This window comes from Tamandua tetradactyla, chromosome 23 (genome assembly GCF_023851605.1).
Source record: "Tamandua tetradactyla isolate mTamTet1 chromosome 23, mTamTet1.pri, whole genome shotgun sequence".
Lineage (NCBI taxonomy): Eukaryota > Metazoa > Chordata > Mammalia > Pilosa > Myrmecophagidae > Tamandua > Tamandua tetradactyla.
In genome coordinates, this window is record NC_135349.1 from 6,217,209 (window position 1) to 6,240,390 (window position 23,182).

At 38.2% G+C, this 23,182-nt stretch overlaps 1 protein-coding gene across 2 annotated transcripts in view; it reads left to right on the top strand.

The window, feature by feature from the left end:
- LMTK2 (lemur tyrosine kinase 2) overlaps positions 1–23,182 on the top strand; it is a 136,979-nt gene continuing 113,797 nt past the window's right edge. The window contains exon 1 of one of the 2 annotated variants that reach the window (XM_077140598.1): positions 1–375. In XM_077140598.1, the coding sequence (XP_076996713.1) occupies positions 282–375 (94 nt within the window). In that variant the 5' untranslated portion in view covers positions 1–281. The remainder of the gene's footprint in view (positions 376–23,182) is intronic. The other variant, XM_077140599.1, reaches the window with a different exon arrangement.

Consider the following 23,182-nt stretch of genomic DNA (forward strand, 5'->3'; position numbering starts at 1 on the left):
CCGGCCCGCCGCTCCGCAGGGCTGCTGCCGTTGCTGCTGTTGAGAGGCGGCGGCGGCGACGCGGGCGGGCGGGAAGGATGAGGTTTCTGTGGCCCGAGCGGTGGGCGCGGACCAGGAGCCGGGCTGAGGTTTGGGCGAAACAACGTGTGCACCGGAGCCTCCCGCGCGGGTGCTGCTGAGGCAGCTGAGGGAGGTAGGACCGATTGACTGACGGACCGATTGACGGTCGGACGGTCGGAAGGCAATCCGAGAACCGGTCCCGAGGCCGCGGCGCGGGCGAGATGCCGGGGCCGCTGGCGTTGCTGCTGCCGCCGCTGTTGCTGCTTCTGGCCGCCGGCAGTGCCGGGGCCGCGCCACTTCCGCAAACAGGTGCAGGTGAGCGGGCCCGCGGCGGGGACAGGGCTGCGGGGCCGCTGAGACTGGGGTGGCCGAGGAGCAGGGCGGCAGGCCTCCGCGTCGCGGGATCCGAGGGCCTGAGGGGGCGGGAGGCCGGGGAGCGATCAGGGAGATTTCTGGTGCAGGGGCGTGGGTTGGGGGGCGGGCTGCCTCTGGAGGGCCGAGGCGGGGGCGAGGCGATGCCTTTGGGCCTGGGGGTGGGGTGGCAGCGACCGACCCCTCCCGGAGGAAGCTGCGGTACCGGCTCTGGACCTGTTGCCTACAGGCCCTTCAGCCTCCGTCTCTCTTGCTGGCGTTTTGCTTCCCTTTCCAGATGTCACCTGCCTCCTGTGCATTTCTCACATCTTATAATAAGAACCATTTCTTAGCCCAAATCACACTTAAGTGCAAATGACTTGGAGAGCCCGGAGTTTCGCTCCCTGCAACTTGTTCAAAAGTTGTAAATTGATTTTAGACGCTATGCTTTTTATTCGAAACGAGTCTCCGGGGATAAGAAGGAAACAGCTCAACTGTAAATATTTCTATTTTAGGAAGCCGGTGATTAGAGTAGCAGCCTTTGAATAACTATTAGACAAACTCGTGCAAGGGTGATTTAAGTTACTATTTTAGCTATGTAAGTGTGCGATTTTTTTTTCTCTCCCCATTTTCTCAACGTCCTTTTCATTTGGGGTTTATTTTCCTGACTCACATTTCGACCTAAGAAAGCATGCTAAGCCAAGTTAGATAATATTTTTAAAAAGGAAAATCTAGGTTACTTTGCCATTACCATCTGCTGCTTGTCGTTGAAAAGGGGATACACTGACACTTAATGGACTCAGGATTTTAGAGTTAGAAGAAACCTTAAAGGAAATTTAATCCAGTCTCTTCGTTTTGCAGTTGAAGATACTGAGGTCTACAGAGTCAAATGACCTACCCAAGGTGACACCGCTAAAATTGTAGACGGAGCCACACCTAAAACCCAGGTCTTTAGATTACCCTAGTTGTGTGGTTTTTCTACTTTGTCACTTCAGTCTTTTAAGTGTTTAGGAATACTCTTGGGATCAAGAGTTATTTTAGAATAATGTTAATTGGATACGTGCAGAATGTGGAAGTGCTGTTTCCAGTAAAGTCTTATTTTTCAGACAGATTTGTGATGAAATCTATATATAATTACTCTTGCTCAAAGCTATTCTAGGTATGTCATTGAGTGTCCTTACTAGTGAATACTAAATGTTATCACTGCACAATGTAGCTCTAAATTTTTGCCACTGCCTTAGATCAAATATTTGTAAAGTCCAGCCCAGGTAGGAGAAAGTACCTGGGAAGCTATGAAAGTCTGTATGTATGGAAGATAATGAAATTGATATTGAAATTGAAAATAAACTCTAGACTAGATTAGTAGATAAAGAGTATTTATGTGAAGGGTATTAAGGAAGTTTCCAGATAATATATTAATCAATTTTTCGAATTCTGAAAAATCTATCCTTTGTAGGACTTATTGAATTGTGTCTGCCTATCAACTTCTTACACATTTTTTATACCATTCTTTTACTTTTTTTATGAATCATAAAAAAACTAAATTTTGTTGGCATTGTAGAACAAAACAATAAAAAATTAATCCATAGATAAAAATATCAAATCTTGACATATAGCATGAAGTACATTTGGTAATTTATAGCAACTTTTGCCGATTTTCCCTTTGTATTCTGATCCTTTGAAGGTGTGTGATTAGATGTGTCGCATATGGATGATAGATGCCTAGAGTTAAAGTCTGTGGAAAAGATACACCGAATTGAATTGATTTGGAGGTTTGTCTTTCCATCCAAAAGTGATTATTATTCCTGGGCTCTTGAACAGGATATGTTAGACCAATCCTGATAAGTGAGCTCACTTGTTAAGAAAGGAGAACCCCTCTTGAATATATGTAGTAGATAAAAGAGCAGTTAAATGTTGAAAACGTAACCAACAAACTTTTGATTATCTAGGGGCCTGTACTTCATACAAAGATGGGGCTATCCATTTCCAAGTAAGGATAGACCCATTGCCTGGGGTCTTTTGCCTCCTTTATCATTTTTACATAAGGTTCAAACTGGTTAATAATGGTGCTTCAGAAGAAGTATGCTTGTCAAATTTAAGGCTGAAAAGAAAACTTAAGTTTATGATATCTTTGTCATCCAAAATCATTTGTAGGTTTGGAGGCTGATGAAGATATTTACACATTCAGTCATAACGCAGCTATGTAAACCTGTGGATTTACACTCACTCATGAGGCAACAAGGCATTTCTTGGTTGAACATATTTTTGGAACCTCTCTTTATTGTTCTGAGATGCCCTCATGGCTTGTCTGGGACCCTCTTTTCTTGAGACTCTGTTTTTCTGCTAGGACCCTGGTTTTTATGTAAACTAAGGCCTTGTTGGGTCACAGGAGGAAGCTTACATAAAGGGAGAAAGTTCACTTTCACACACAGCTAAATTACCAAACTAAGATTACAGTTAAATTCTTTTCTTCAGATTGTAGTTATGGGATCATCTCGTAGAAAACATTTCTAAGTCTTTTGTAGGATTCTCAAGTTTCAGGGACTTGAAATAAAGATTTGACTTGTGTATGTATGTGAAGGCATTCCTATAAGCTCGTAGTTTGTAATTAATAATAAGATAGTGGTTAGACAAGGAAACCCACTTCTATTGTTCTGCCACATATTAGGTCACCAAGTACAGAGGAAGCTTTTAGCAGTTCCAGATAAAGGACCTCATGGAAGTCTGTGAAGCCAATGGAACTCAGCTACTGATTAAATGGCAGTGTGTGAAACTGGGGCTCTAGTTTTAGATTAAGCAAAAGACTTGTATTTTGAAAAATATTTTTAAAGGAAAGAAGCACTTTCTAGTGTGAATTTTTGTGTTTATTAATAACTTCTGAGAAATAGAAGGCTTTCCATGGAAATTATTATGAGATTTGATTTAGTTGGGATTGCTGTGATTGTTTTCAGCCAGTGCTATTTTTTTGTTAACTAAATACGTTCATTTTAGCAGCGATGGGAAGTCTGTCCAACAGTTTTATAGCTGAGTGCTAAAATGGTCAAATCCCTACAATTTTACTGATATCAGTGTGCTGACTGTTCATGCAAATCTCTTGAAATTTGGAGCCCTTAGGTCCTCTGTGTTCCCGCAGGGGATCACTTAGATAACAACTGTGCATGTATTTAAAAAGACATTGTAATGTGAATAGAAGATGCCTAAGTTTTGGAAACGGTTAAATAAATGAGCCCTTTAAAAAAGGCCTTGTAGATGAATATATAAAAATAATCTACCTTTTTAGTCCATCTGAGAGTAGGATTCATGAACCGATTACAGGAGGAGCAGCATGGAGTCTTAGAAAGAACGTGGTCTTTGGAGTTCAGTCTGGAAGTGAGACCTCTGTGCTTTTTCCTTAGCACTAAGACCTTGGAATTCTTAGATCTTAACTGTTAGAAAAAGTCCATGATCATATCCTCCTAGAGGGGTGTTGGGAGGCTGAGTGGCCTGGTAGTATGCCTTGCTTGGTAAATATTGGGTACTAAGAGAGTTGATTTCTTCTTTGCTTCTGATTTCCTGGTAAAATTTTATGGATGATATGGCCTCAGAGAAGGAACTCCTACTGCCAGCTGCTTATCATGGGATGTCTAGAACCTTCTGGGTTTTAAAATCTTTGTCATGCAAAGTAACTTGTGGGATGGATGAAGAAGAGATCCTTTAGAGAAAATCTGATTTATTTAAGTATGATATATAAGATGGTTTTGTTACTTCTTGGAATCCTTAATGTTGAGAGATTATGCTAGACATTTTTAAGATTACTTGAATTAGTTTGCTTTTATGTAATAAACCTTTTTTTAAACTTCAGGATGACTAAAGCGCTTGCATGTGAACAACTGCTGATTTTAATTTACTTTAAGGAACCAGGATCAATCTAAATTTAGTTAATCTCTCCCAAATTTTATATTTCAGCATAAAGCCTCCCTGGAGGCAGTGTAGGTACCACCAGCCTGTGGCAGAACGGCTGAGTGTCCTATCCCTACTGGAAAATGCTGTTTGGGAAAATGAATGTGACTGAGTTATCTTTCTCTCTCTCTCTCTCTCTCTCTCTTTTAAAATCATTTACTTTTGCATCTTCTACCTGTGTTCTACTTTAAAGAAAAAATGTTATTCATTGCTCAGACATTAGGAAGCAATATTATAGAAAGGAGAAGCTGGATAAACATTCTTGATCTAGAACAGACTGCTGCATTTAGAGTTGTTTAAGATGTCATTCTTCACTTTTCCTTGAACCTTCATTGATGCTAAATTGCAAGAAGGAAAGCTAGGAAACTATGGTAAAAATCAGTGTGTTGGAGAAAATGTTGATGTACTGTATTTTTAAATTATAGTAAGTGACTAATCTGGAACCATGCCTTATCTGGAACCATGCCTTGGCATGACAGTTATTTGTCACAAAGAGCAGGCGTATCAGAGAAATAACCTCAGCATTTAAAAGAAGTCTTTTAGAAAGGTTAGCATTAGTACAGTGCAGAGATTCTAAATTTCATTTGATTTCATTGTGAGTCACATGGGAAAATTGAGGCCTGTTTGTGCCAAATGTCTCAGGTGCCTGAAGCCACAGCGTGGTAAAGGCTCTCCTCCTCACCTAAAGGCTCTCCTCCTCACCTCCGCATCTTAGTCTGGGATGGTGTTTTGCAGTTTCCCCCAACTAAAAACACCAGCTTTGTACCACTTTGCTCTTTTGGGATGGGGGAGGTGGGGAAGAGTGTGGTGGCGGGGCTAGCCCTGTATTTTATTTTTGACAGTATGGTAGATTTCGTATTCTGTATGGTGTATGTTTGTTTTAATATTTTAAGAGGACTAATTACTACTAAGTCAAATAAATGTGCCAGTACCAGGTGCTGTACTCAATGACCCTGTACTGGAGGCCCTTGCAGCTAGACTTCTGCTGTACTGCTTCTACCCTCCCCCTTTCACGGCACTTAAGGAACTAAACTGATCTGCTTATAATTTGCAGAATATTCTGTGTAAATTCCTGCCTTTCAGCTCCATATATTCTCCCTGTTTGAAATTGACTGTCTTTCTTTTTTTTTGCTTTTTAAGTGCTATCTTCTTTAAAAAAAAAACTTCCCTTGTAAGAGCGTTCTTACAATGGCCCAACTTTTGGAGATTCCTGTCACTACAAAGCTCCTTGAGTGTGGAACTATGGAGCAAAATGTTCTGGGGGGTGTAGGGTGAAAATCCTGGAACTTATTTTTGTTTCATCCTTTGACAGTTTCTATGTATATGACTCAAGGTATAAAGCAGATTGGGTTTTTGTGGTTTATAAATAAATTTACATGAAGTAGAAAGAATGTAAAGCAAATTTACTAATGGGCTGTGTGAGTAAAAAAAGTACTCTTCTACCAGTTGCACTTAGCAAATACCACTTTCTAATTGTTGTCCTCTATCTTCACCTTGATTGCAAGGATGACTTTTAAATTTTTTTCCTGGTTTCCTTCACTTAGCATAATGTTTTATTTAAAAACAACTCTTGTTAATTTTTTTTAATTAGAGAAGTTATAGATTTACAGAACAGACATAAGAAATATACCGTTCCCATATAATTCCCAATGATTAACACTTTGCATTAGTATGGTACCTTTGTTACAGTTGCTAAAAGAATATTAAAATGTTACTGTTAATTGTAGTCCATAGTTTACTGTAGGTATATTTTTTCCGTGTACCACTTTATTATTAACAACTTGTGATAGTGTTGTGTATTTGTTATAATTCCTGAAAGAATATTCTTATATTTGTACAGTTAACCACTGTTCATTGTTGACAACAGAGTTCACTGTGTTATACACTCCCATATTTTATCTTCTAACTTTGCCTCTAATAACCTGTATCACCCAGAACTTCCCCTTTCAACCACATTCACTAACATAATTCAGTGCTGTTAATTTTACACTCAGAATAATGTACTAGTATCACCACTGTCCATTTCCAGACATTTATAATCAGCCTAAATAGAAATTCTACACAAAGTGAGCATCAATACTTCTTTCTAGCACTGGCTTTTTTTTTAAGTGATAACTGTCATTTATTGTGAACCCACTTTGTGATGGTCATGTATTTTAATAGTTTTTTTTAAAACAGTTTTATTCACACACCATACAATCCATCCTAATTTGTACAGTCAGTTGCTCTTGATATAATCACATGGTTATGCACTTCCTATTTCAGTTAATATGAGAATATTCTTATTTCTTCCGAAGAAAAAAATCCTATATCCTGTATAACCCTTATTATTGACGTTTAGCTTTGGTTTAGAACCTTTGTTACAATTAATGAAAGAATATTACAGTGTTACTGTTAATACAGACTATAGTTTACAATAATTGTTTTTTTCCCATATACCACCTGTTCTAGTTTGCTGGCTGCTAGAATGCTATGTACCAGAAACTGAATGACTTTTAAAAACGAGGATTTAATAAGTTGCAGGTTTACAGTTCTAGGCTTTGAAAATGTTCAAATTAAAGCAAATCTTTATAGAAATGTCCAAATTAAGGCACCAGCAAGAGGTTACCTGCACTCAAGAAAGACCAGTGAAGTTCGGGGTTTCCCTATCAACTGAAAATGCGTATGGTACATGTTCTAGTTCACTGGCTGCCAGAATGCAGTATACCAGAAACAGAATGGCTTTTAACAAGGGGAATTTAATAAGTTGCTCGTTGACAGTTCTAAGGTCAAGAAAATGCCCCAATCAAAACAAGTCTATAGAAATGTCCAATATAAGGCATCCAGGAAAAGATACCTTGGTTCAAGAAGGCCAGTGAATTTCAGCGTTTCTCTCTGAAACGAGAAAGCACATGGCGAACACAGGGTTTCTCTCATCTGGAAATGCATATGGTGAACACGACGTCATCTGCTAGCTTCTTCTCCTGGCTTCCTGTTTCATGAAGCTCCCTGGGAGGCATTTTCCTTCTTCATCTCCAAAGGTCGCTGGCTGGCCGACTCTGCTTCTCGTGGTTGTGTCATTCTGCTCTGCTCTCTCTGAATCTCTTTCATTCTCCAAAGTTTTTCCTCTTTTGTAGGACTCCAGAAATTTATCAAGACCCACCCAAATAGGTGGAGACATATCACCTAATCCAGCTTAACAACCACTCTTGATTAAATCACATCTCCAGGGAGATGATCTGATTACAGTTTCAAGCATACAGTATTGAATAGGGATTATTCTGCCTTTATGAAATGGGATTTAGATTAAAACATGGCTTTTCTAGGGGACATACGTCCTTTCAAACCAGCACAGTACACCATGGCAAACATGGCAACGTCTGCTGATTTTCTATCCAAGCCTCTTGTTTCATGAAGCAGTCTCTGACTACATGGGCTCTCCTGTCTCTGGCTCTGCTCGTAACTCTAAAAGGGACTCTCTAAAATGTTTCCTCTTTTAAAGGATCCAGTAAACGAATCAAGACCTACCTGGAATGTGTGGAGTCACATCTCCATCTAATAAAAAATTACTGCTCAACAAAAACTAAAAAACAAAAAAAGTTAATACCTACCATTGAGCGAGCCACATCTCTGTTGAGATAATTTAGTCAGTTTCCAGCCTACAATACTGAATAGGGATTAAAAAAAGACTGCCTCCACAAGATGGATCAGGATTAAAACATGGCTTTTCTATGGTACATAATCCTTTCAAACCAACAAACCACCCTATTGACACCTTGCAAGAGTTCATATAAGAATTTTCTTATATATATACAGTTAACCACCATCATTGTCCACTCCATGTTTTGCTAAGTTACACAGTATCAGTTGTTATCCTTTAGCTTTCTTTATGGTGACATACATGGCTTGAGTCTTCCTCTTTCAACCATTTTCACACTCAGCTTTGTTAAGTACATTTACAGTATTGTACTACCTTCACACAGTATTGTGCTATCCATTTTTTTTTTTGGATGCTGTATGATGGGATCATATTTCATTATTTTTCCATGTAAGTAGCCCATTATTGCAATACTGTTTGTTGAATTTTTTGTATTGTTTGTTTGTTTGGTTTTGCTTGTTTATTTTTTTGGAAAGTGTATGGACCGGGAATTGAACCCAGGTCTCCCACGTGGCAGGTGAGAATTCTACCACTGAACTACTCTTGCATCCCCTGTGATACTCATTTTTGAACCCTTACAATCAGCCTTATTGAACATTTGGTACACCTTAAGCATCAGTTGCCCAGTTTCTTATCCTGGTTCTTTTCTATCTCCTGCTTAACCTATGCTCTCAAATTTTTAACTGTCAAGAGTTTGCTCATAGTTAATTCATATTAGTGTGACCATACAATATTTGTCTTTTTGTTTCTGGCTTATTACAATCAACATAATGTCCTCAAGGTTCATTCACATCATTCCATGCCTCATGACTTCATCAGGACTGGCTTTTCCATTCTTTGTATTTCTCATGTTTGCATGGTTTCTCACAGGTTGTAGATGCTCTGTCAGTTTGCGAGTGGAGATGATGGAGAACTAAGTTCACGAAACCAGGACTGCAGCGTGGGTTAAGTTAAAAGGATGGAGATGTAAGTTTATAGCTTGTCATTGTTCTGTGGACTTTACTCTTCATCCCATCTACAATCTTTTGCCTGGAATGAGACCATTTTTAGTTTAGTTTTTTTTTTAATTTTATTTTATAATAAGCTTTTTCTTTGAGAACTATTTTTGATTTACAGAAAAGTTACAAAGATCATAGAGAGAGATCCTGTGCACCCCCCACCCAGTTTTCCCTGTTGCTCACATTGGTACATTTGTCACCACTAAGGAGGCGGTCTCAGTATATTATTATGTTCAGGTTTCCTTGGTTTTTTCCTGCTCTCCTTTTTCTGTGCTGTGATCCCATTCAGGATACCACATTACATTTAGTTAGCGTAGCTCCTTAGTCTCCTCCTTGTTTTTGATGACCTTGATAGCGCTCAGAGGTACTGGTCAGGTATTTTGTAGAATGTCTCTCAACTGGGATTTGTCTTTTGTTTTTCTCATGATTAGACTGGGGTTATATATATTTTGGGGAGGGAGACCATGGAGGGAAAGTGCCATTCTCACCACATCATATTGAGGATCCATACTTTCAACATGGCTTGTCACTTTATCACCTGTTTGAGGTAGTGCCTAATCCTGTTTGTGCACCCTAAAGGTTCTTCACCCCTTTTCATACTTTGTGTGTGCACAGGCCATGCTTGTGGGGGGGATAGTTATATTCTACCTTCTTGAGGGGGGTGTGTCTACATAAATCATTTGGGATTCTTATGGGAGTGTCTCTTCTCCTTGATTTAGTTATTCATGTATTTATTTATATCAGTATAAATTCATGGATATTTATTTTTATATTTTGAGTTATTAGCCAGTGCTATGTTATTTATTTTATTGCTCAAATCATACAGACTTTGGCTGATAAGAACTCTTTAGAGTTGGCTCCTTTGTCCCTATGACATACTCTCATCTTTATTTTTTTCTCCTTCCTTTTTGTAGCACCTTATTTTCTACCACTATAAGAAGCTCCAATCTTATCTTTATATTTCCTGCCCAGCCCTAGAGTCAGCCATTTCTCCAAGCAACCCTGATTCCTTTTATTGGAGAATGATATTAGAAACCAAGGTCTGGGCATTGGATTTACTTATTGCTACTGCGAACTTTATAGGGTTTTGATCTGCTATTTCCCGCATGTCATCCGAGGTATTGACAAATGAAAGAGGGAGCAAGTGGGAAAGGACCTCTTAGAGATAGATGACTTGGGAGGTCTCTCTGCCCAGTATTTACTACGTTTCACTGCAGTGTTATCTGACCTTTGGGCAGATAACTATTAAACACTGCCATAAATACTGTAAACCTCATGTTTGTGGTACAAACCCCACGGGCAGAATCTTTTTTTTTTTTTTTTAACTTTTTTTATTAATTAAAAAAATTAACAAACAAAACATTAAGAGATCATTCCATTCTACATATACAATCGGTAATTCTTAATATCATCACATAGTTGCATATTCATCATTTCTTAGAACATTTGCATCAATTTAGAAAAAGAAATAAAAAGACAACAGAAAAAGAAATAAAATGATAACAGAGAAAAAAAAGATTATACATACCATACCCCTTACCCCTCGCTTTCATTTACCACTAGCATTTCAAACTGAATTTATTTTAACATTTGTTCCCCCTATTATTTAATTTTATTCCATATGTTCTACTCTTCTGCTGATATAGTAGCTAAAAGGAGCATCAGACACAAGGTTTTCACATTCGCATAGTCTCATTGTGAAAGCTATATCATTGTTCAATCATCATCAAGAAACATGGCTACTGGAACACAGCTCTACATTTTCAGGCAGTTCCCTCCAGCCTCTCCACTACATCTTGAACAACAAGGTGATATCTACTTAATGCGTGAGAATAACCTCCAGGATAACCTCTCAACTCTGTTTGAAATCTCTCAGCCATTGACACTTAGTCTCATTTCACTCTTCCCCCTTTGGTCGAGAAGGTTCTCTCAATCCCTTGATGTTAATTCTCAGCTCATTCTAGGGTTTTTCTCAGTCCCTTGATGCTGAGTCTCAGCTCATTCCAGGATCCCCGTCCCACGTTGCCAGGAAGGTCCACACCCCTGGGAGTCATGTCCCACGCAGAGAGGGGGAGGGTGGTGAGACTGCTCGTTGTGTTGGCTGGAGAGAGAGGCCACATCTGAGCAACCACGGGCAGAATCTTATTTTCATTTTTAGAATAAAAGGTATTTGAAAGATAGTTTTGCTTTATATTCCCTCTGAGTAGATACCTTGCAATGATATTGCTGGGTCATATGGCAATTCTCTACTTAGCTTCCTGAGGAATCACCAAACTGCCTTCCACAGCAATTGTACCATTTGACATTCCCACCAACAGTGGGTAAGTGTGCCTCTTTCTCCGCATCCTTTCCAGCACTTGTCGTTTTCTGTTTTATTGATAATGACCATTCTGGTGGGTGTGAGATGATATCTCATTGTGATTTTGATTTGCATTTCCCTAATAGCCAGGGAAGTTGAGGATCTCTTCATGTGCCTTTTGGCCATTTGTATTTCCTCTTCTGAGAAGTGTCCAAGTCTTTTGCCCATTTTGTGATTGGGCTGTCTGTCTTTTTGTTGTTGTGTTGAACAGTCTCTTTATGTATTGTGAATACTAGGCCTTTGTCTGATACATTGTTTCCAATAGTGTCTCCCATTGTGTAGGCTGTCTTTTTACTTTCTTTTTTTTTTTTTTTTTTTTTTTTTTTAAGGAAAGACAGAGAGAAGGAAGGAAGGATAGAAGGAAGGAAGGAAGGAAGAAAGGGAAACATCTTTAAACATTTTCTTGTTTTATTGTATTTTGTTTTTCCGTTTTTTGTTACATGGGCTGGGGCCGGGAATCGAACCGAGGTCCTCCGGCATAGCAGGCAAGCACTTTGCCCGCTGAGCCACCGCGGCCCAGTCTTTTTACTTTCTTAACAAAGTTCTTTGATGCACACAAGTGTTTAATTTTGAGGAGTTCCCATTTCTTTCTTTCTTCAATGCTCGTGCTTTGGATGTATGGTCTAGGAACCACCTCCTATTGTAAGATTTGTAAGATATTTTCCTACATTTTCTTTAAAGAGTTTTATGGTCTTAGATCTAATATTTAGGTCTTTGATCCATTTTGAGTGAATTTTTGTATAGGATGTGAGATATGGATCCTCTTTTGTTCTTTTTTGCATGTGGATATCCAGTTTTCTAGGCACCATTTATTGAAGAGACTGTTCTGTCCCAGGTGAGTTGGCTTGACTGCCTTATCAGAGATCAATTGTCCATAGATGAGAGCATCTATATGTGAACACTCTGTTTGATTCTTTTGGTCAGTATATCTATCTTTATGCCAGTACCATACTGTTTTGACCACTGTAGCTTCATAATACACCTTAAATTCAGGTAGTGTGAGACCTCCAACTTCATTTTTCTTTGTCAGAATATTTTTAACTATTCGGGGCACCCTGCCCTTCCAGATAAATTTGGTTATTGTTTTTTCTGTTTCTCCGAAGTAAGTTTTTGGGATTTTAACTGGTATTGCATTGAATTTGCATATCAATTTAGGTAGAATTGACATCTTAACTATATTTAGTCTTCCAGTCCATGAACACGGTATTCCCTTCCATTTATTTAGGTCCTCTGTGGTTTCTTTTGACAATATCTTGTAGTTTTCTCTGTATAGGTCTTTTGTCTCTTTAGTTAAATTTATTCCCTAAATATTTTATTCTTTTGGTTGTATTTGTAAATGGAATTTTTTTCATGATTTCCCACTTAGATTGCTTATTACTAGTGTTATAGAAACACTACGATTTTTGAGTGTTGATCTTGTAACCTGCCACTTTGCTGTACTCATTTATTAGCTCTAGTAGTTTTGCTGTGAATTTTTCAGGGTTTTCGACATATGGTATCATCATAAGCAAACAGTGAGAGTTTTACTTCTTCCTTTCCAATTTTGATGCCTGTATTTCTTTTTCTTGTCTAGTTGCTCTGGCTAGAACTTCCAACACAATGTTGAATAACAGTGGTGATAGTGGACATCCTTGTCTTGTTCCTGATCTTAGGGGAAAAGTTTTCAATTTTTCCCCATTGAGGATGATGTTAGCTGTGGGTTTTCATATATTCCCTTTATCATGTTGAGGAAGTTCCCTTCTATTCCTATCCTTTGAAGTGTTTTCAACAAGAAAGGATGTTGGATTTTGTCAAGTGCCTTTTCTGCATCAATCGAGATGATCATGTGGTTTTTCTGCTTTGATTTGTTGATATGGTGTATTACATTAATTGATTTTCTTATGTTGAACCATCCTTGCGTACCTGGGATGAATCCTACTTAGTCATGGTGCATAATTTTTTTATGTGCTGCTGGATTCGATTTCAAAGAATTTTGTTGAGGATTTTTGCGTGTATGTTCATTAGAGAGATTGGTGTGTAGTTTTTTTTTTTTCTTGTAATATCTTTGTCTGGCCATGGTATGAAGGTGATGTTGGCTTCATAGAATGAGTTAGATATCTTTCCCTCCTCTTCAATTTTTTTGAAGAATTTGAGCAGAGTTGGTACTAATTCTTTTTCGAATGTTTGGTAGAATTCACATGTGAAGCCATCTTGTCCTGGACTTTTGTTTTTGAAGAGCTTCTTAATGACTGATTCAGTTTCTTTACTTGTAATTGGTTTGTTGAGGTCATCTATTTATTCTTGAGTCAGTGTTGGTTGTTTAGGCCTTTCTAGGAAGTTGTCCATTTCATCTACATTGTTGAGTTTTTTGGCATAAAGTTGTTCATAGTATCCTCTCATTACTTCCTTTATTTCTGTGGGGTCAGTGGTTATGTGTTCACTTCCATTTCTGATTTTATTTATTTGAATCCTCTCTCTTCTTTTTATCAACTTCGCTAAGGGTCCATCAGTCTTATTGATTTTCTCATAGAATCAACTTCTAGTTTTGTTGATTTTCTCGATTGTTTTCATGTTCTCAGTTTCATTTATTTCTGCTTTAATCTTCAGTATTTCTTTCCTTTTGTTTGCTTTGGGGTAAGTTTTCTGTTGTTTCTCTAGTTCTTCCAAGTGGACAGTTAATTTCTCGATTTTTGCCCTTTCTTCTTTTTTGATATAGGCTTTTAGGCCAATAAATTTCCCTCTTAGTCCTGCCTTTGTCGCATCCCATAAATTTTGATACGCTGTGTTTTCATTTTCATTTGCCTTGAGATAATTACTGATTTCTCTTGTAATTTCTTCCTTGACCCACTGGTTAAGAGTGTATTGTGAAGCCTCCATGTATTTGTGAATTTTCTGGCATTCTGTCTATTATTGATTTCCAACTGCATTCCTTTATGATCTGAGAAAGTGTTTTGTATGATTTCAATCTTTTTAAATTTATTGAGACTTGCTTTGTGACTCAGCATATGGTCTATCCTTGAGAATGATCCATGAGCAGTTGAGAAAAAGGTGTATCCTGCTGTTGTGGGGTATAATGTTTTATAAATGTCTGTTATGTTTAGCTTTTGTTTTATTATTCAAATTCTCTGTTTCTTTATTGATCCTCTATCTAGATGTTCTGTCCTATTATTTGTTTTTTTTTTCATATTTTATAATTTTATTTTAAAAATAACATTGGTATAAATTTAACTTTAGCACACTAGAAGGTGATTTCTGTGATTTTTTTCTTAGAATTGAACAACTGTGATAACTTTAGTAATAACCTAGATCATTCTTTCTTGGTCTTTATTTCCCTTCGCGTCTAATTTTTCTTTTTTTTTTATTAATTAACGGAAAAAAAGAAATTAACCCAACATTTAGAAATCATACCATTCTACATATGCAATCAGTAATTCTTAACATCATCACATAGATGTATGATCATCGTTTCTTAGTACATTTGCATCGGTTTAGAAGAACTAGCAACACAACCGAAAAAGATATAGAATGTTAATATAGAGAAAAAAAAATAAAAGTAATAATAGTAAGAACAAAACAAAACAAAACAAAAACCTATAGCTCGGATGCAGCTTCATTCAGTGTTTTAACATGATTACTTTACAATTAGGTATTATTGTGCTGTCCATTTTTGAGTTTTTGTATCTAGTCTTGTTGCACAGTCTGTATCCCATCAGCTCCAATTACCCATTATCTTACCCTGTTTGTAACTCCTGCTGAACTCTGTTACCAATGACATATTCCAAGTTTATTCTCGAATGTCGATTCACATCATTGGGACCATACAGTATTTGTCTTTTAGTTTTTGGCTAGACTCACTCAGCATAATGCTCTCTAGGTCCATCCATGTTATTACATGCTTCATAATTTTATCCTGTCTTAAAGCTGCATAATATTCCATCATATGCATATACCACAGTTTGTTTAGCCACTTGTCTGTTGATGGACATTTTGGCTGTTTCCATCTCTTTGCAATTGTAAATAATGCTGCTATAAACATTGGTGTGCAAATGTCCGTTTGTGTCTTTGCCCTTATCCTCTGAGTAGATTCCCAGCAATGGTATTGCTGGGTCGTATGGCAATTCTATATTCAGTTTTTTGAGGAACCGCCAAACTGCCTTCCACAGTGGTTGCACCATTTGACATTCCCACCGACAGTGGATAAGTGTGCCTCTTTCTCCGCATCCTCTCCAGCACTTGTCATTTTCTGTTTTGTTGATAATGGCCATTCTGGTGGGTGTGAGATGATGTCTCATTGTGGTTTTGATTTGCATTTCTCTAATGGCCAGGGACGTTGAGGATCTCTTCATGTGCCTTTTGGCCATTTGTATTTCCTCCTCTGAGAGGTGTCTATTCAAGTCTTTTTCCCATTTTGTAATTGGGTTGGCTGTCTTTTTGTTGTTGAGTTGAACAATCTCTTTATAAATTCTGGATACTAGACCTTTATCTGATATGTCGTTTCCAAATATTGTTTCCCATTGTGTAGGCTGTCTTTCTACTTTCTTGATGAAGTTCTTTGATGCACAAAAGTGTTTAATTTTGAGGAGTTCCCATTTATTTATTTCCTTCTTCAGTGCTCTTGCTTTAGGTTTAAGGTCCATAAAACTGCCTCCAATTGTAAGATTCATAAGATATCTCCCTACATTTTCCTCTAACTGTTTTATGGTCTTAGACCTAATGTTTAGATCTTTGATCCATTTTGAGTTAACTTTTGTGTAGGGTGTGAGATATGGGTCTTCTTTCATTCTTTTGCATATGGATATCCAGTTCTCTAGGCACCATTTATTGAAGAGACTGTTCTGTCCCAGGTGAGTTGGCTTGACTGCCTTATCAAAGATCAAATGTCCATAGATGAGAGGGTCTATATCTGAGCACTCTATTCGATTCCATTGGTTGATATATCTATCTTTATGCCAATACCATGCTGTTTTGACCACTGTGGCTTCATAATATGCCTTAAAGTCAGGCAGTGCAAGACCTCCAGGTTCGTTTTTTTTCCTCAAGATGTTTTTAGCAATTCGGGGCACCCTGCCCTTCCAGATAAATTTGCTTATTGGTTTTTCTATTTCTGAAAAATACGTTGTTGGGATTTTGATTGGTATTGCATTGAATCTGTAAATCAATTTAGGTAGAATTGACATCTTAACTATATTTAGTCTTCCAATCCATGAAGACGGTATGCCCTTCCATCTATTTAGGTCTTCTGTGATTTCTTTTAGCAGTTCTTTGTAGTTTTCTTTACATAGGTTTTTTGTCTCTTTAGTTAAATTTATTCCTAGGTATTTTATTCTTTTAGTTGCAATTGTAAATGGGATTCGTTTCTTGATTTCCCCCTCCGCTCGTTCATTGCTAGTGTATAGAAATGCTACAGATTTTTGAATGTTGATCTTGTAACCTGCTACTTTGCTGTACTCATTTATTAGCTCTAGCAGTTTTGTTGTGGATTTTTCCGGGTTTTTGACATATAGTATCATATCGTCTGCAAACAGTGATAGTTTTACTTCTTCCTTTCCAATTTTGATGCCTTGTATTTCTTTTTCTTGTCTAATTGCTCTGGCTAGAACCTCCAACACAATGTTGAATAATAGTGGTGATAGTGGACATCCTTGTCTTGTTCCTGATCTTAGGGGGAAAGTTTTCAATTTTTCCCCATTGAGGATGATATTAGCTGTGGGTTTTTCATATATTCTCTCTATCATTTTAAGGAAGTTCCCTTGTATTCCTATCTTTTGAAGTGTTTTCAGCAGGAAAGGATGTTGAATCTTGTGAAATGCCTTCTCTGCATCAATTGAGATGATCATGTGATTTTTCTGCTTTGATTTGTTGATATGGTGTATTACATTAATTGATTTTCTTATGTTGAACCATCCTTGCATACCTGGGATGAATCCTACTTGGTCATGATGTATAATGCTTTTAATGTGTTGTTGGATACGATTTGCTAGAATTTTATTGAGGATTTTTGCATCTATATTCATTGGAGAGATTGGCCTGTAGTTTTCTTTTTTTGTAATATCTTTGCCTGGTTTTGGTATGAGGGTGATGTTGGCTTCATAGAATGAATTAGGTAATTTTCCCTCTGCTTCGATTTTTTTGAAGAGTTTGAGGAGAGTTGGTACTAATTCTTTCTGGAATGTTTGATAGATTTCAGATGTGAAGCCGTCTGGTCCTGGACTTTTCTTTTTAGGAAGCTTTTGAATGACTGATTCAATTTCTTTACTTGTGATTGGTTTGTCGAGGTCATCTATGGCTTCTTGAGTCAAAGTTGGTTGTTCATGTTTTTCCAGGAACCCGTCCATTTCAGCTAAATTGTTGTATTTATTAGCGTAAAGTTGTTCATAGTATCCTGTTATTACCTCCTTTATTTCTGTGAGGTCAGTAGTTATGTCTCCTCTTCCATTTCTGATCTTATTTATTTGCATCCTCTCTCTTCTTCTTTTTGTCAATCTTGCTATGGGCCCATCAATCTTATTGATTTTCTCATAGAACCAACTTCTGGCCTTATTGATTTTCTTTATTGTTTTCATGTTTTCGATTTCATTTATTTCTGCTCTAATCTTTGTTATTTCTTTCCTTTTGCTTGCTTTGGGATTAGTTTGCTGTTCTTTCTCCAGTTCTTCCAAGTGGACAGTTAATTCCTGCGTTTTTGCCTTTTCTTCTTTTCTGATATAGGCATTTAGGGCAATAAATTTCCCTCTTAGCACTGCCTTTGCTGCATCCCATAAGTTTTGATATGTTGTGTTTTCATTTTCATTCGCCTCGAGGTATTTGCTAATTTCTCTAGCAATTTCTTCTTTGACCCACTCGTTTAGGAGTGTGTTGTTGAGCCTCCACGTATTTGTGAATTTTCTGACACTCCACCTATTATTGATTTCCAACTTCATTCCTTTATGATCCGAGAAAGTGTTGTGTATGATTTCAATCTTTTTAAATTTGTTAAGACTTGCTTTGTGACCCAGCATATGGTCTGTCTTTCAGAATGATCCATGAGCACTTGAGAAAAAGGTGTATCCTGCTTTTGAGAAATGTAATGTCCTATAAATGTCTGTTAAGTCTAGCTCATTTATAGTAATATTCAGATTCTCTATTTCTTTATTGATCCTCTGTCTAGATGTTCTGTCCATTGATGAGAGTGGGGAATTGAAGTCTCCAACTATTATGGTATATGAGTCTATTTCCCTTTTCAGTGTTTGCAGTGTATTCCTCACGTATTTTGGGGCATTCTGGTTTGGTGCGTAAATATTTATGATTGTTATGTCTTCTTGTTTAATTGTTCCTTTTATTAGTATATAGTGTCCTTCTTTGTCTCTTTTAACTGTTTTACATTTGAAGTCTAATTTGTTGGATATTAGTATAGCCACTCCTGCTGTTTTCTGGTTGTTATTTGCATGAAATATCTTTTCCCAACCTTTCACTTTCAGCCTATGTTTATCTTTGGGTCTAAGATGTGTTTCCTGTAGACAGCATATAGAAGGATCCTGTTTTTTAATCCATTCTGCCAATCTGTGTCTTTTGATTGGGGGATTCAGTCCATTAACATTTAGTGTTATTACTGTTTGGATAATATTTTCCTCTAACATTTTGCCTTTTGTATTATATATATCATATCTGATTTTCCTTCTTTCTACACTCTTCTCCATACCTCTCTCTTCTTTCTTTTTGTACCTGACTCTAGTGCTCCCTTTAGTATTTCTTGCAGAGCTGGTCTCTTGGTCACAAATTCTCTCAGTGACTTTTTGTCTGAGAATGTTTTAATTTCTCCCTCATTTTTGAAGGATAATTTTGCTGGATATAGGAGTCTTGGTTGGCAGTTTTTCTCTTTTGGTAATTTAAATATATCATCCCATTGTCTTCTAGCTTCCATGGTTCCTGCTGAGAAATCTGCATATAGTCTTATTGGGTTTTCCTTGTATGTGATGGATTGTTTTTCTCTTGCTGCTTTCAAGATCCTCTCTTTCTCTTTGACCTCTGACATTCTAACTAGTAAGTGTCTTGGAGAATGCCTATTTGGGTCTAATCTCTTTGGCGTGCGCTGCACTTCTTGGTTCTGTAATTTTAGGTCTTTCATAAGAGTTGGGAAATTTTCAGTGATAATTTCTTCCATTAGTTTTTCTCCTCCTTTTCCCTTCTCTTTTCCTTCTGGGACACCCACAACACGTATATTTGTGCGGTTCATATTGTCCTTGAGTTCCCTGATACCCTGTTCAAATTTTTCCATTCTTTTCCGGATAGTTTCTGTTTCTTTTTGGAATTCAGATGTTCCATCCTCCAAATCACTAATTCTATCTTCTGTCTCTTTAAATCTATCATTGTAGGTATCCATTGCTTTTTCCATCTTTTCTACTTTATCCTTCACTTCCATAAGTTCTGTGATTTGTTTTTTCAGTTTTTCTATTTCTTCTTTATGTTCAGCCCATGTCTTCTTCATGCCCTCCCTCAATTTATCAATTTCATTTTTGAAGAGGTTTTCCATTTCTGTTCGTATATTCAGCATTAGTTGTCTCAGCTCTTGTATCTTATTTGAACTATTGGTTTGTTCCTTTCACTGGGCCATATTCTCAATGTTCTGAGCGTGGACCGTTATCTTCTGCTGCTGGCGTCTGGGCATTTAGTCAGATTTCCCTGGGTGTCGGACCCAACAAGGTTGAAAGATTTTTCTGTGAAATCTCTGGGTTCTGTTTTTCTTATCCTGCCCCGTAGGTGGCGCTCATGGCACACGTTTGTCTCACGTGTTTGGAAGGGATCCCCCCGTTCACCGATCTCCGTGGCCTGGGGATTTCCAATCCAATTCTCTCCGTTGGTTCGGGGGGCCGCGCGTGGTGGGGGCGTCAGCTGCCGCGGCTTGAGGGGACCCTGTGGCTGGTCGCTGGCCGCAGCGGGCCCGGGGAATTCGCCATCGGACCAGGAAGTCGCCCGCGGGGGAGGGGCGTCGGTCACCGGCTGCTGCGGCCTGTGGAATTCCCTACCAGACCAGGAAGCCGCCCGCGGGGGAGGGTCACCGCGGCTTGGGTAGCCCTCTGATCCGAGACTCGTAGCCGGACCAGGAAGCCGCCCGCAGAAGAGGGGTGCCGGCCGCCTCGGCTTGGGAAACTTGCCTCTCCGAGACTCTCAGCCGGCCCGGGAAAGAGGGAGGGAGGAGCTCCGGCCACCACAGCTGCCGCTGCTCGGGAAATCGTGCGCCGCTCAGGGATCTCACTGCAGCCGAGTCCCGCAGTCAGACTAGCCAGTCCAGACTGGGGTACGCTGTGTGTCCATTCCCTGTTGTGGCCCCGGGAGCTGTTCTGCACTGTTTCAGTTCACCGAGTAGTTGCTTTGGAGGAGGAACTAAGACGCACGTACCTTACTAAGCCGCCATCTTGGCCCCCCATGTCTAATTTTTATTTTTAAAATTGTCACTCTTACTACTCCTGTCTATCACTGTGGGGAGATGTTCCTTAAGCCTATTATTTGTTTTTAAAAGGTTCTTGCAGATTCTTGTTCAAAGTTCATCCTGAAAAAAGTGTCGGGCTTTCTTTTTGTTATGCTGAGCAGGAAACTTGAGTCTGACATGATATAATTGCATGTTTAAGTATACTGAGGAAGTCTCTGAGATATCTTGGACTTAGAAGGTAAAGGAGAATGAGTTTGCAATCATTTTGCATGTTTAAAATAATTTAACTATCTAGTAATTATAAAATTTTGTAGTTTCAGCTTCGTATTGCAAAATTGAAAGCCCTGTGGTCCATTGGCTGCCTCTCAGATTAGCCACCAAGGTTGTTTACAGTATTTTTCACATAGCAAATTCTTCATCAGAATCCTTAATAAATTAAACCTATGCTCCTTTCAAAAGGAAGAAATATCTTCTCTCTGTTTCCATCTGGCAGTTTGCCTTTGTAGAGTGGTTCTCAGTTAGACAGCATCTCTCACTTTCCATGGATAGAGCCTGTCAGTTACTGCCGGAGCCCTGCTTGACTCTTACTTCAGACTATTATTAAGATGCAACACCCGGACACTGATTGCTAGTAAGGCACTGAAAAACAACCAGCTTACCAAAATAGTCCTCTGGGTATGCTGAATGGATTGGTGTACCATCCAGAAATCTGTTATTTAAAGTATTTTTCTTTAAGGAAATAAACTTACCTTTAATAAAAGATCTTCTGAGCATCAATATTAATCATACAGGCACTTGGTAGACCCATAAAATTTTGTAATTATAGATCATTATGTTCAGAATCTCGGGGCTGAAATGTCAGCCTACACATGGAGGATACCAAAGCCCAGCCAAGTAAAGTAGCATTTTCAGTTTCATCACTCTAGTTAGTGGCAAACCTAATACCCAGTTCACCAGGCTGAACTGCCTCAGACCTTAAGGAACATTTCTTATTAGCATGATACACAAACTCAGATGGACCAGTTCCAGTACTTTCTCCTTTGGATATATATCCATTTCTGTCTACTATCTGAAAGTACCAAGGTGAAATTTTTAAAATATCATAATAATTTAATTTTTGAGGTACTAAAGAACATTTATGTTGAGAATTCGGAAACTCAAGTGAACATTCTATAAATAGGCTGAATAAAGCAACTCATATTCAGTATTTTAATTTGTAAGAAGAACTATTGGTGTCCATTTATGAAATGAAGTTGCACCATTAAAGGTGATTAAAAATATTTCTGACTTTTAAACATATTGCTGTGTATGAGAATCATCATATAGTTGTATATTCATCATCATGATCATTCCTTAGAACATTTACATCAATTCAGAAAAAGAAATAAGAAACAGAGAAAAGTTCTTATAGTATGAGAAATGTTCTACTATTTTTATATACTTCAGTGGAACTATGGGCCCTTTTTTAAGAATCTGCTTAATCCTATGGATTCCAAGACTAATGCCCATTTGCATGCATTTTGTATATATTTTCAAGATTCACAGACCTGTATTTTTAAAAGAAAGTGGACTGTAGACAGAGATTTTCTTCCTCTTCTTTCTCTGGGTTCTTTAAGACTGACTGCATGGTTCTGCCCCGAGTCCCCTGCTTCCTGCTCTGGCTGCCTTCTGGCCTTGCTCATTGCCAGCATCCCCTTGCTCATCTTCAGTGTTTTCCCCTGGCCCTTCCTTCTTAGCTTAGAAAAGAGATCACAGTTCACAGTTTTTTCCCATACAGCCTTATTTTACTTTTGAATAACAGCCTTAGTATAAATTATTAGGATTAATAAAGAAAAGTGTGAGCTGTTTTTCTGAATCTTCTGCTACTAATTGCTCGTATTTGTTTCTGTGACACTAAGACGCTTTCCACCTTTGCCTTCCATGGCACTGGACTCCCCTGCCTCTCCATCTGTCTCCACAGCTCCCTTGTTCCTGTCTCTTCCCTTAAATGTTGCATCCTATCTCCTTTCTTCTCTTTCCTTTTTCCCTTTTCTGTTTTTTTCTCTTTTTTTAAATATGCTATATGGTGGGGGTCACCCACCATTCTTTTTCCATGTGACTCTCCTGTTTATTGCAGCACCATAAACAAACAAACAAAAAATCTGTTTTTTTGGAAGTGCATGGGCTGGGAATTGATGGTTTTTTTTCATTGCCAGTGATAATTTTTATCAAATAATGTGTTTAAAAAAATGTAAAAGTTAAATGGTTTCCCAGGGCTTATAATAAAAATAGCCAGTCCCCATGCATTAGCTGTGTGTCTTGGAAAAGTCATTTTATCTCTCTATGGCTCAGTTTCTTCACTTTAAAATGGGACTAATAATATGGTAAGAATGTTTGTGTTTGTTATGTTTAAAAAAAATTAAAAATTAATAAAAAAATTTTATGCATCAAAAAAAGGACTAATAACAGTATAT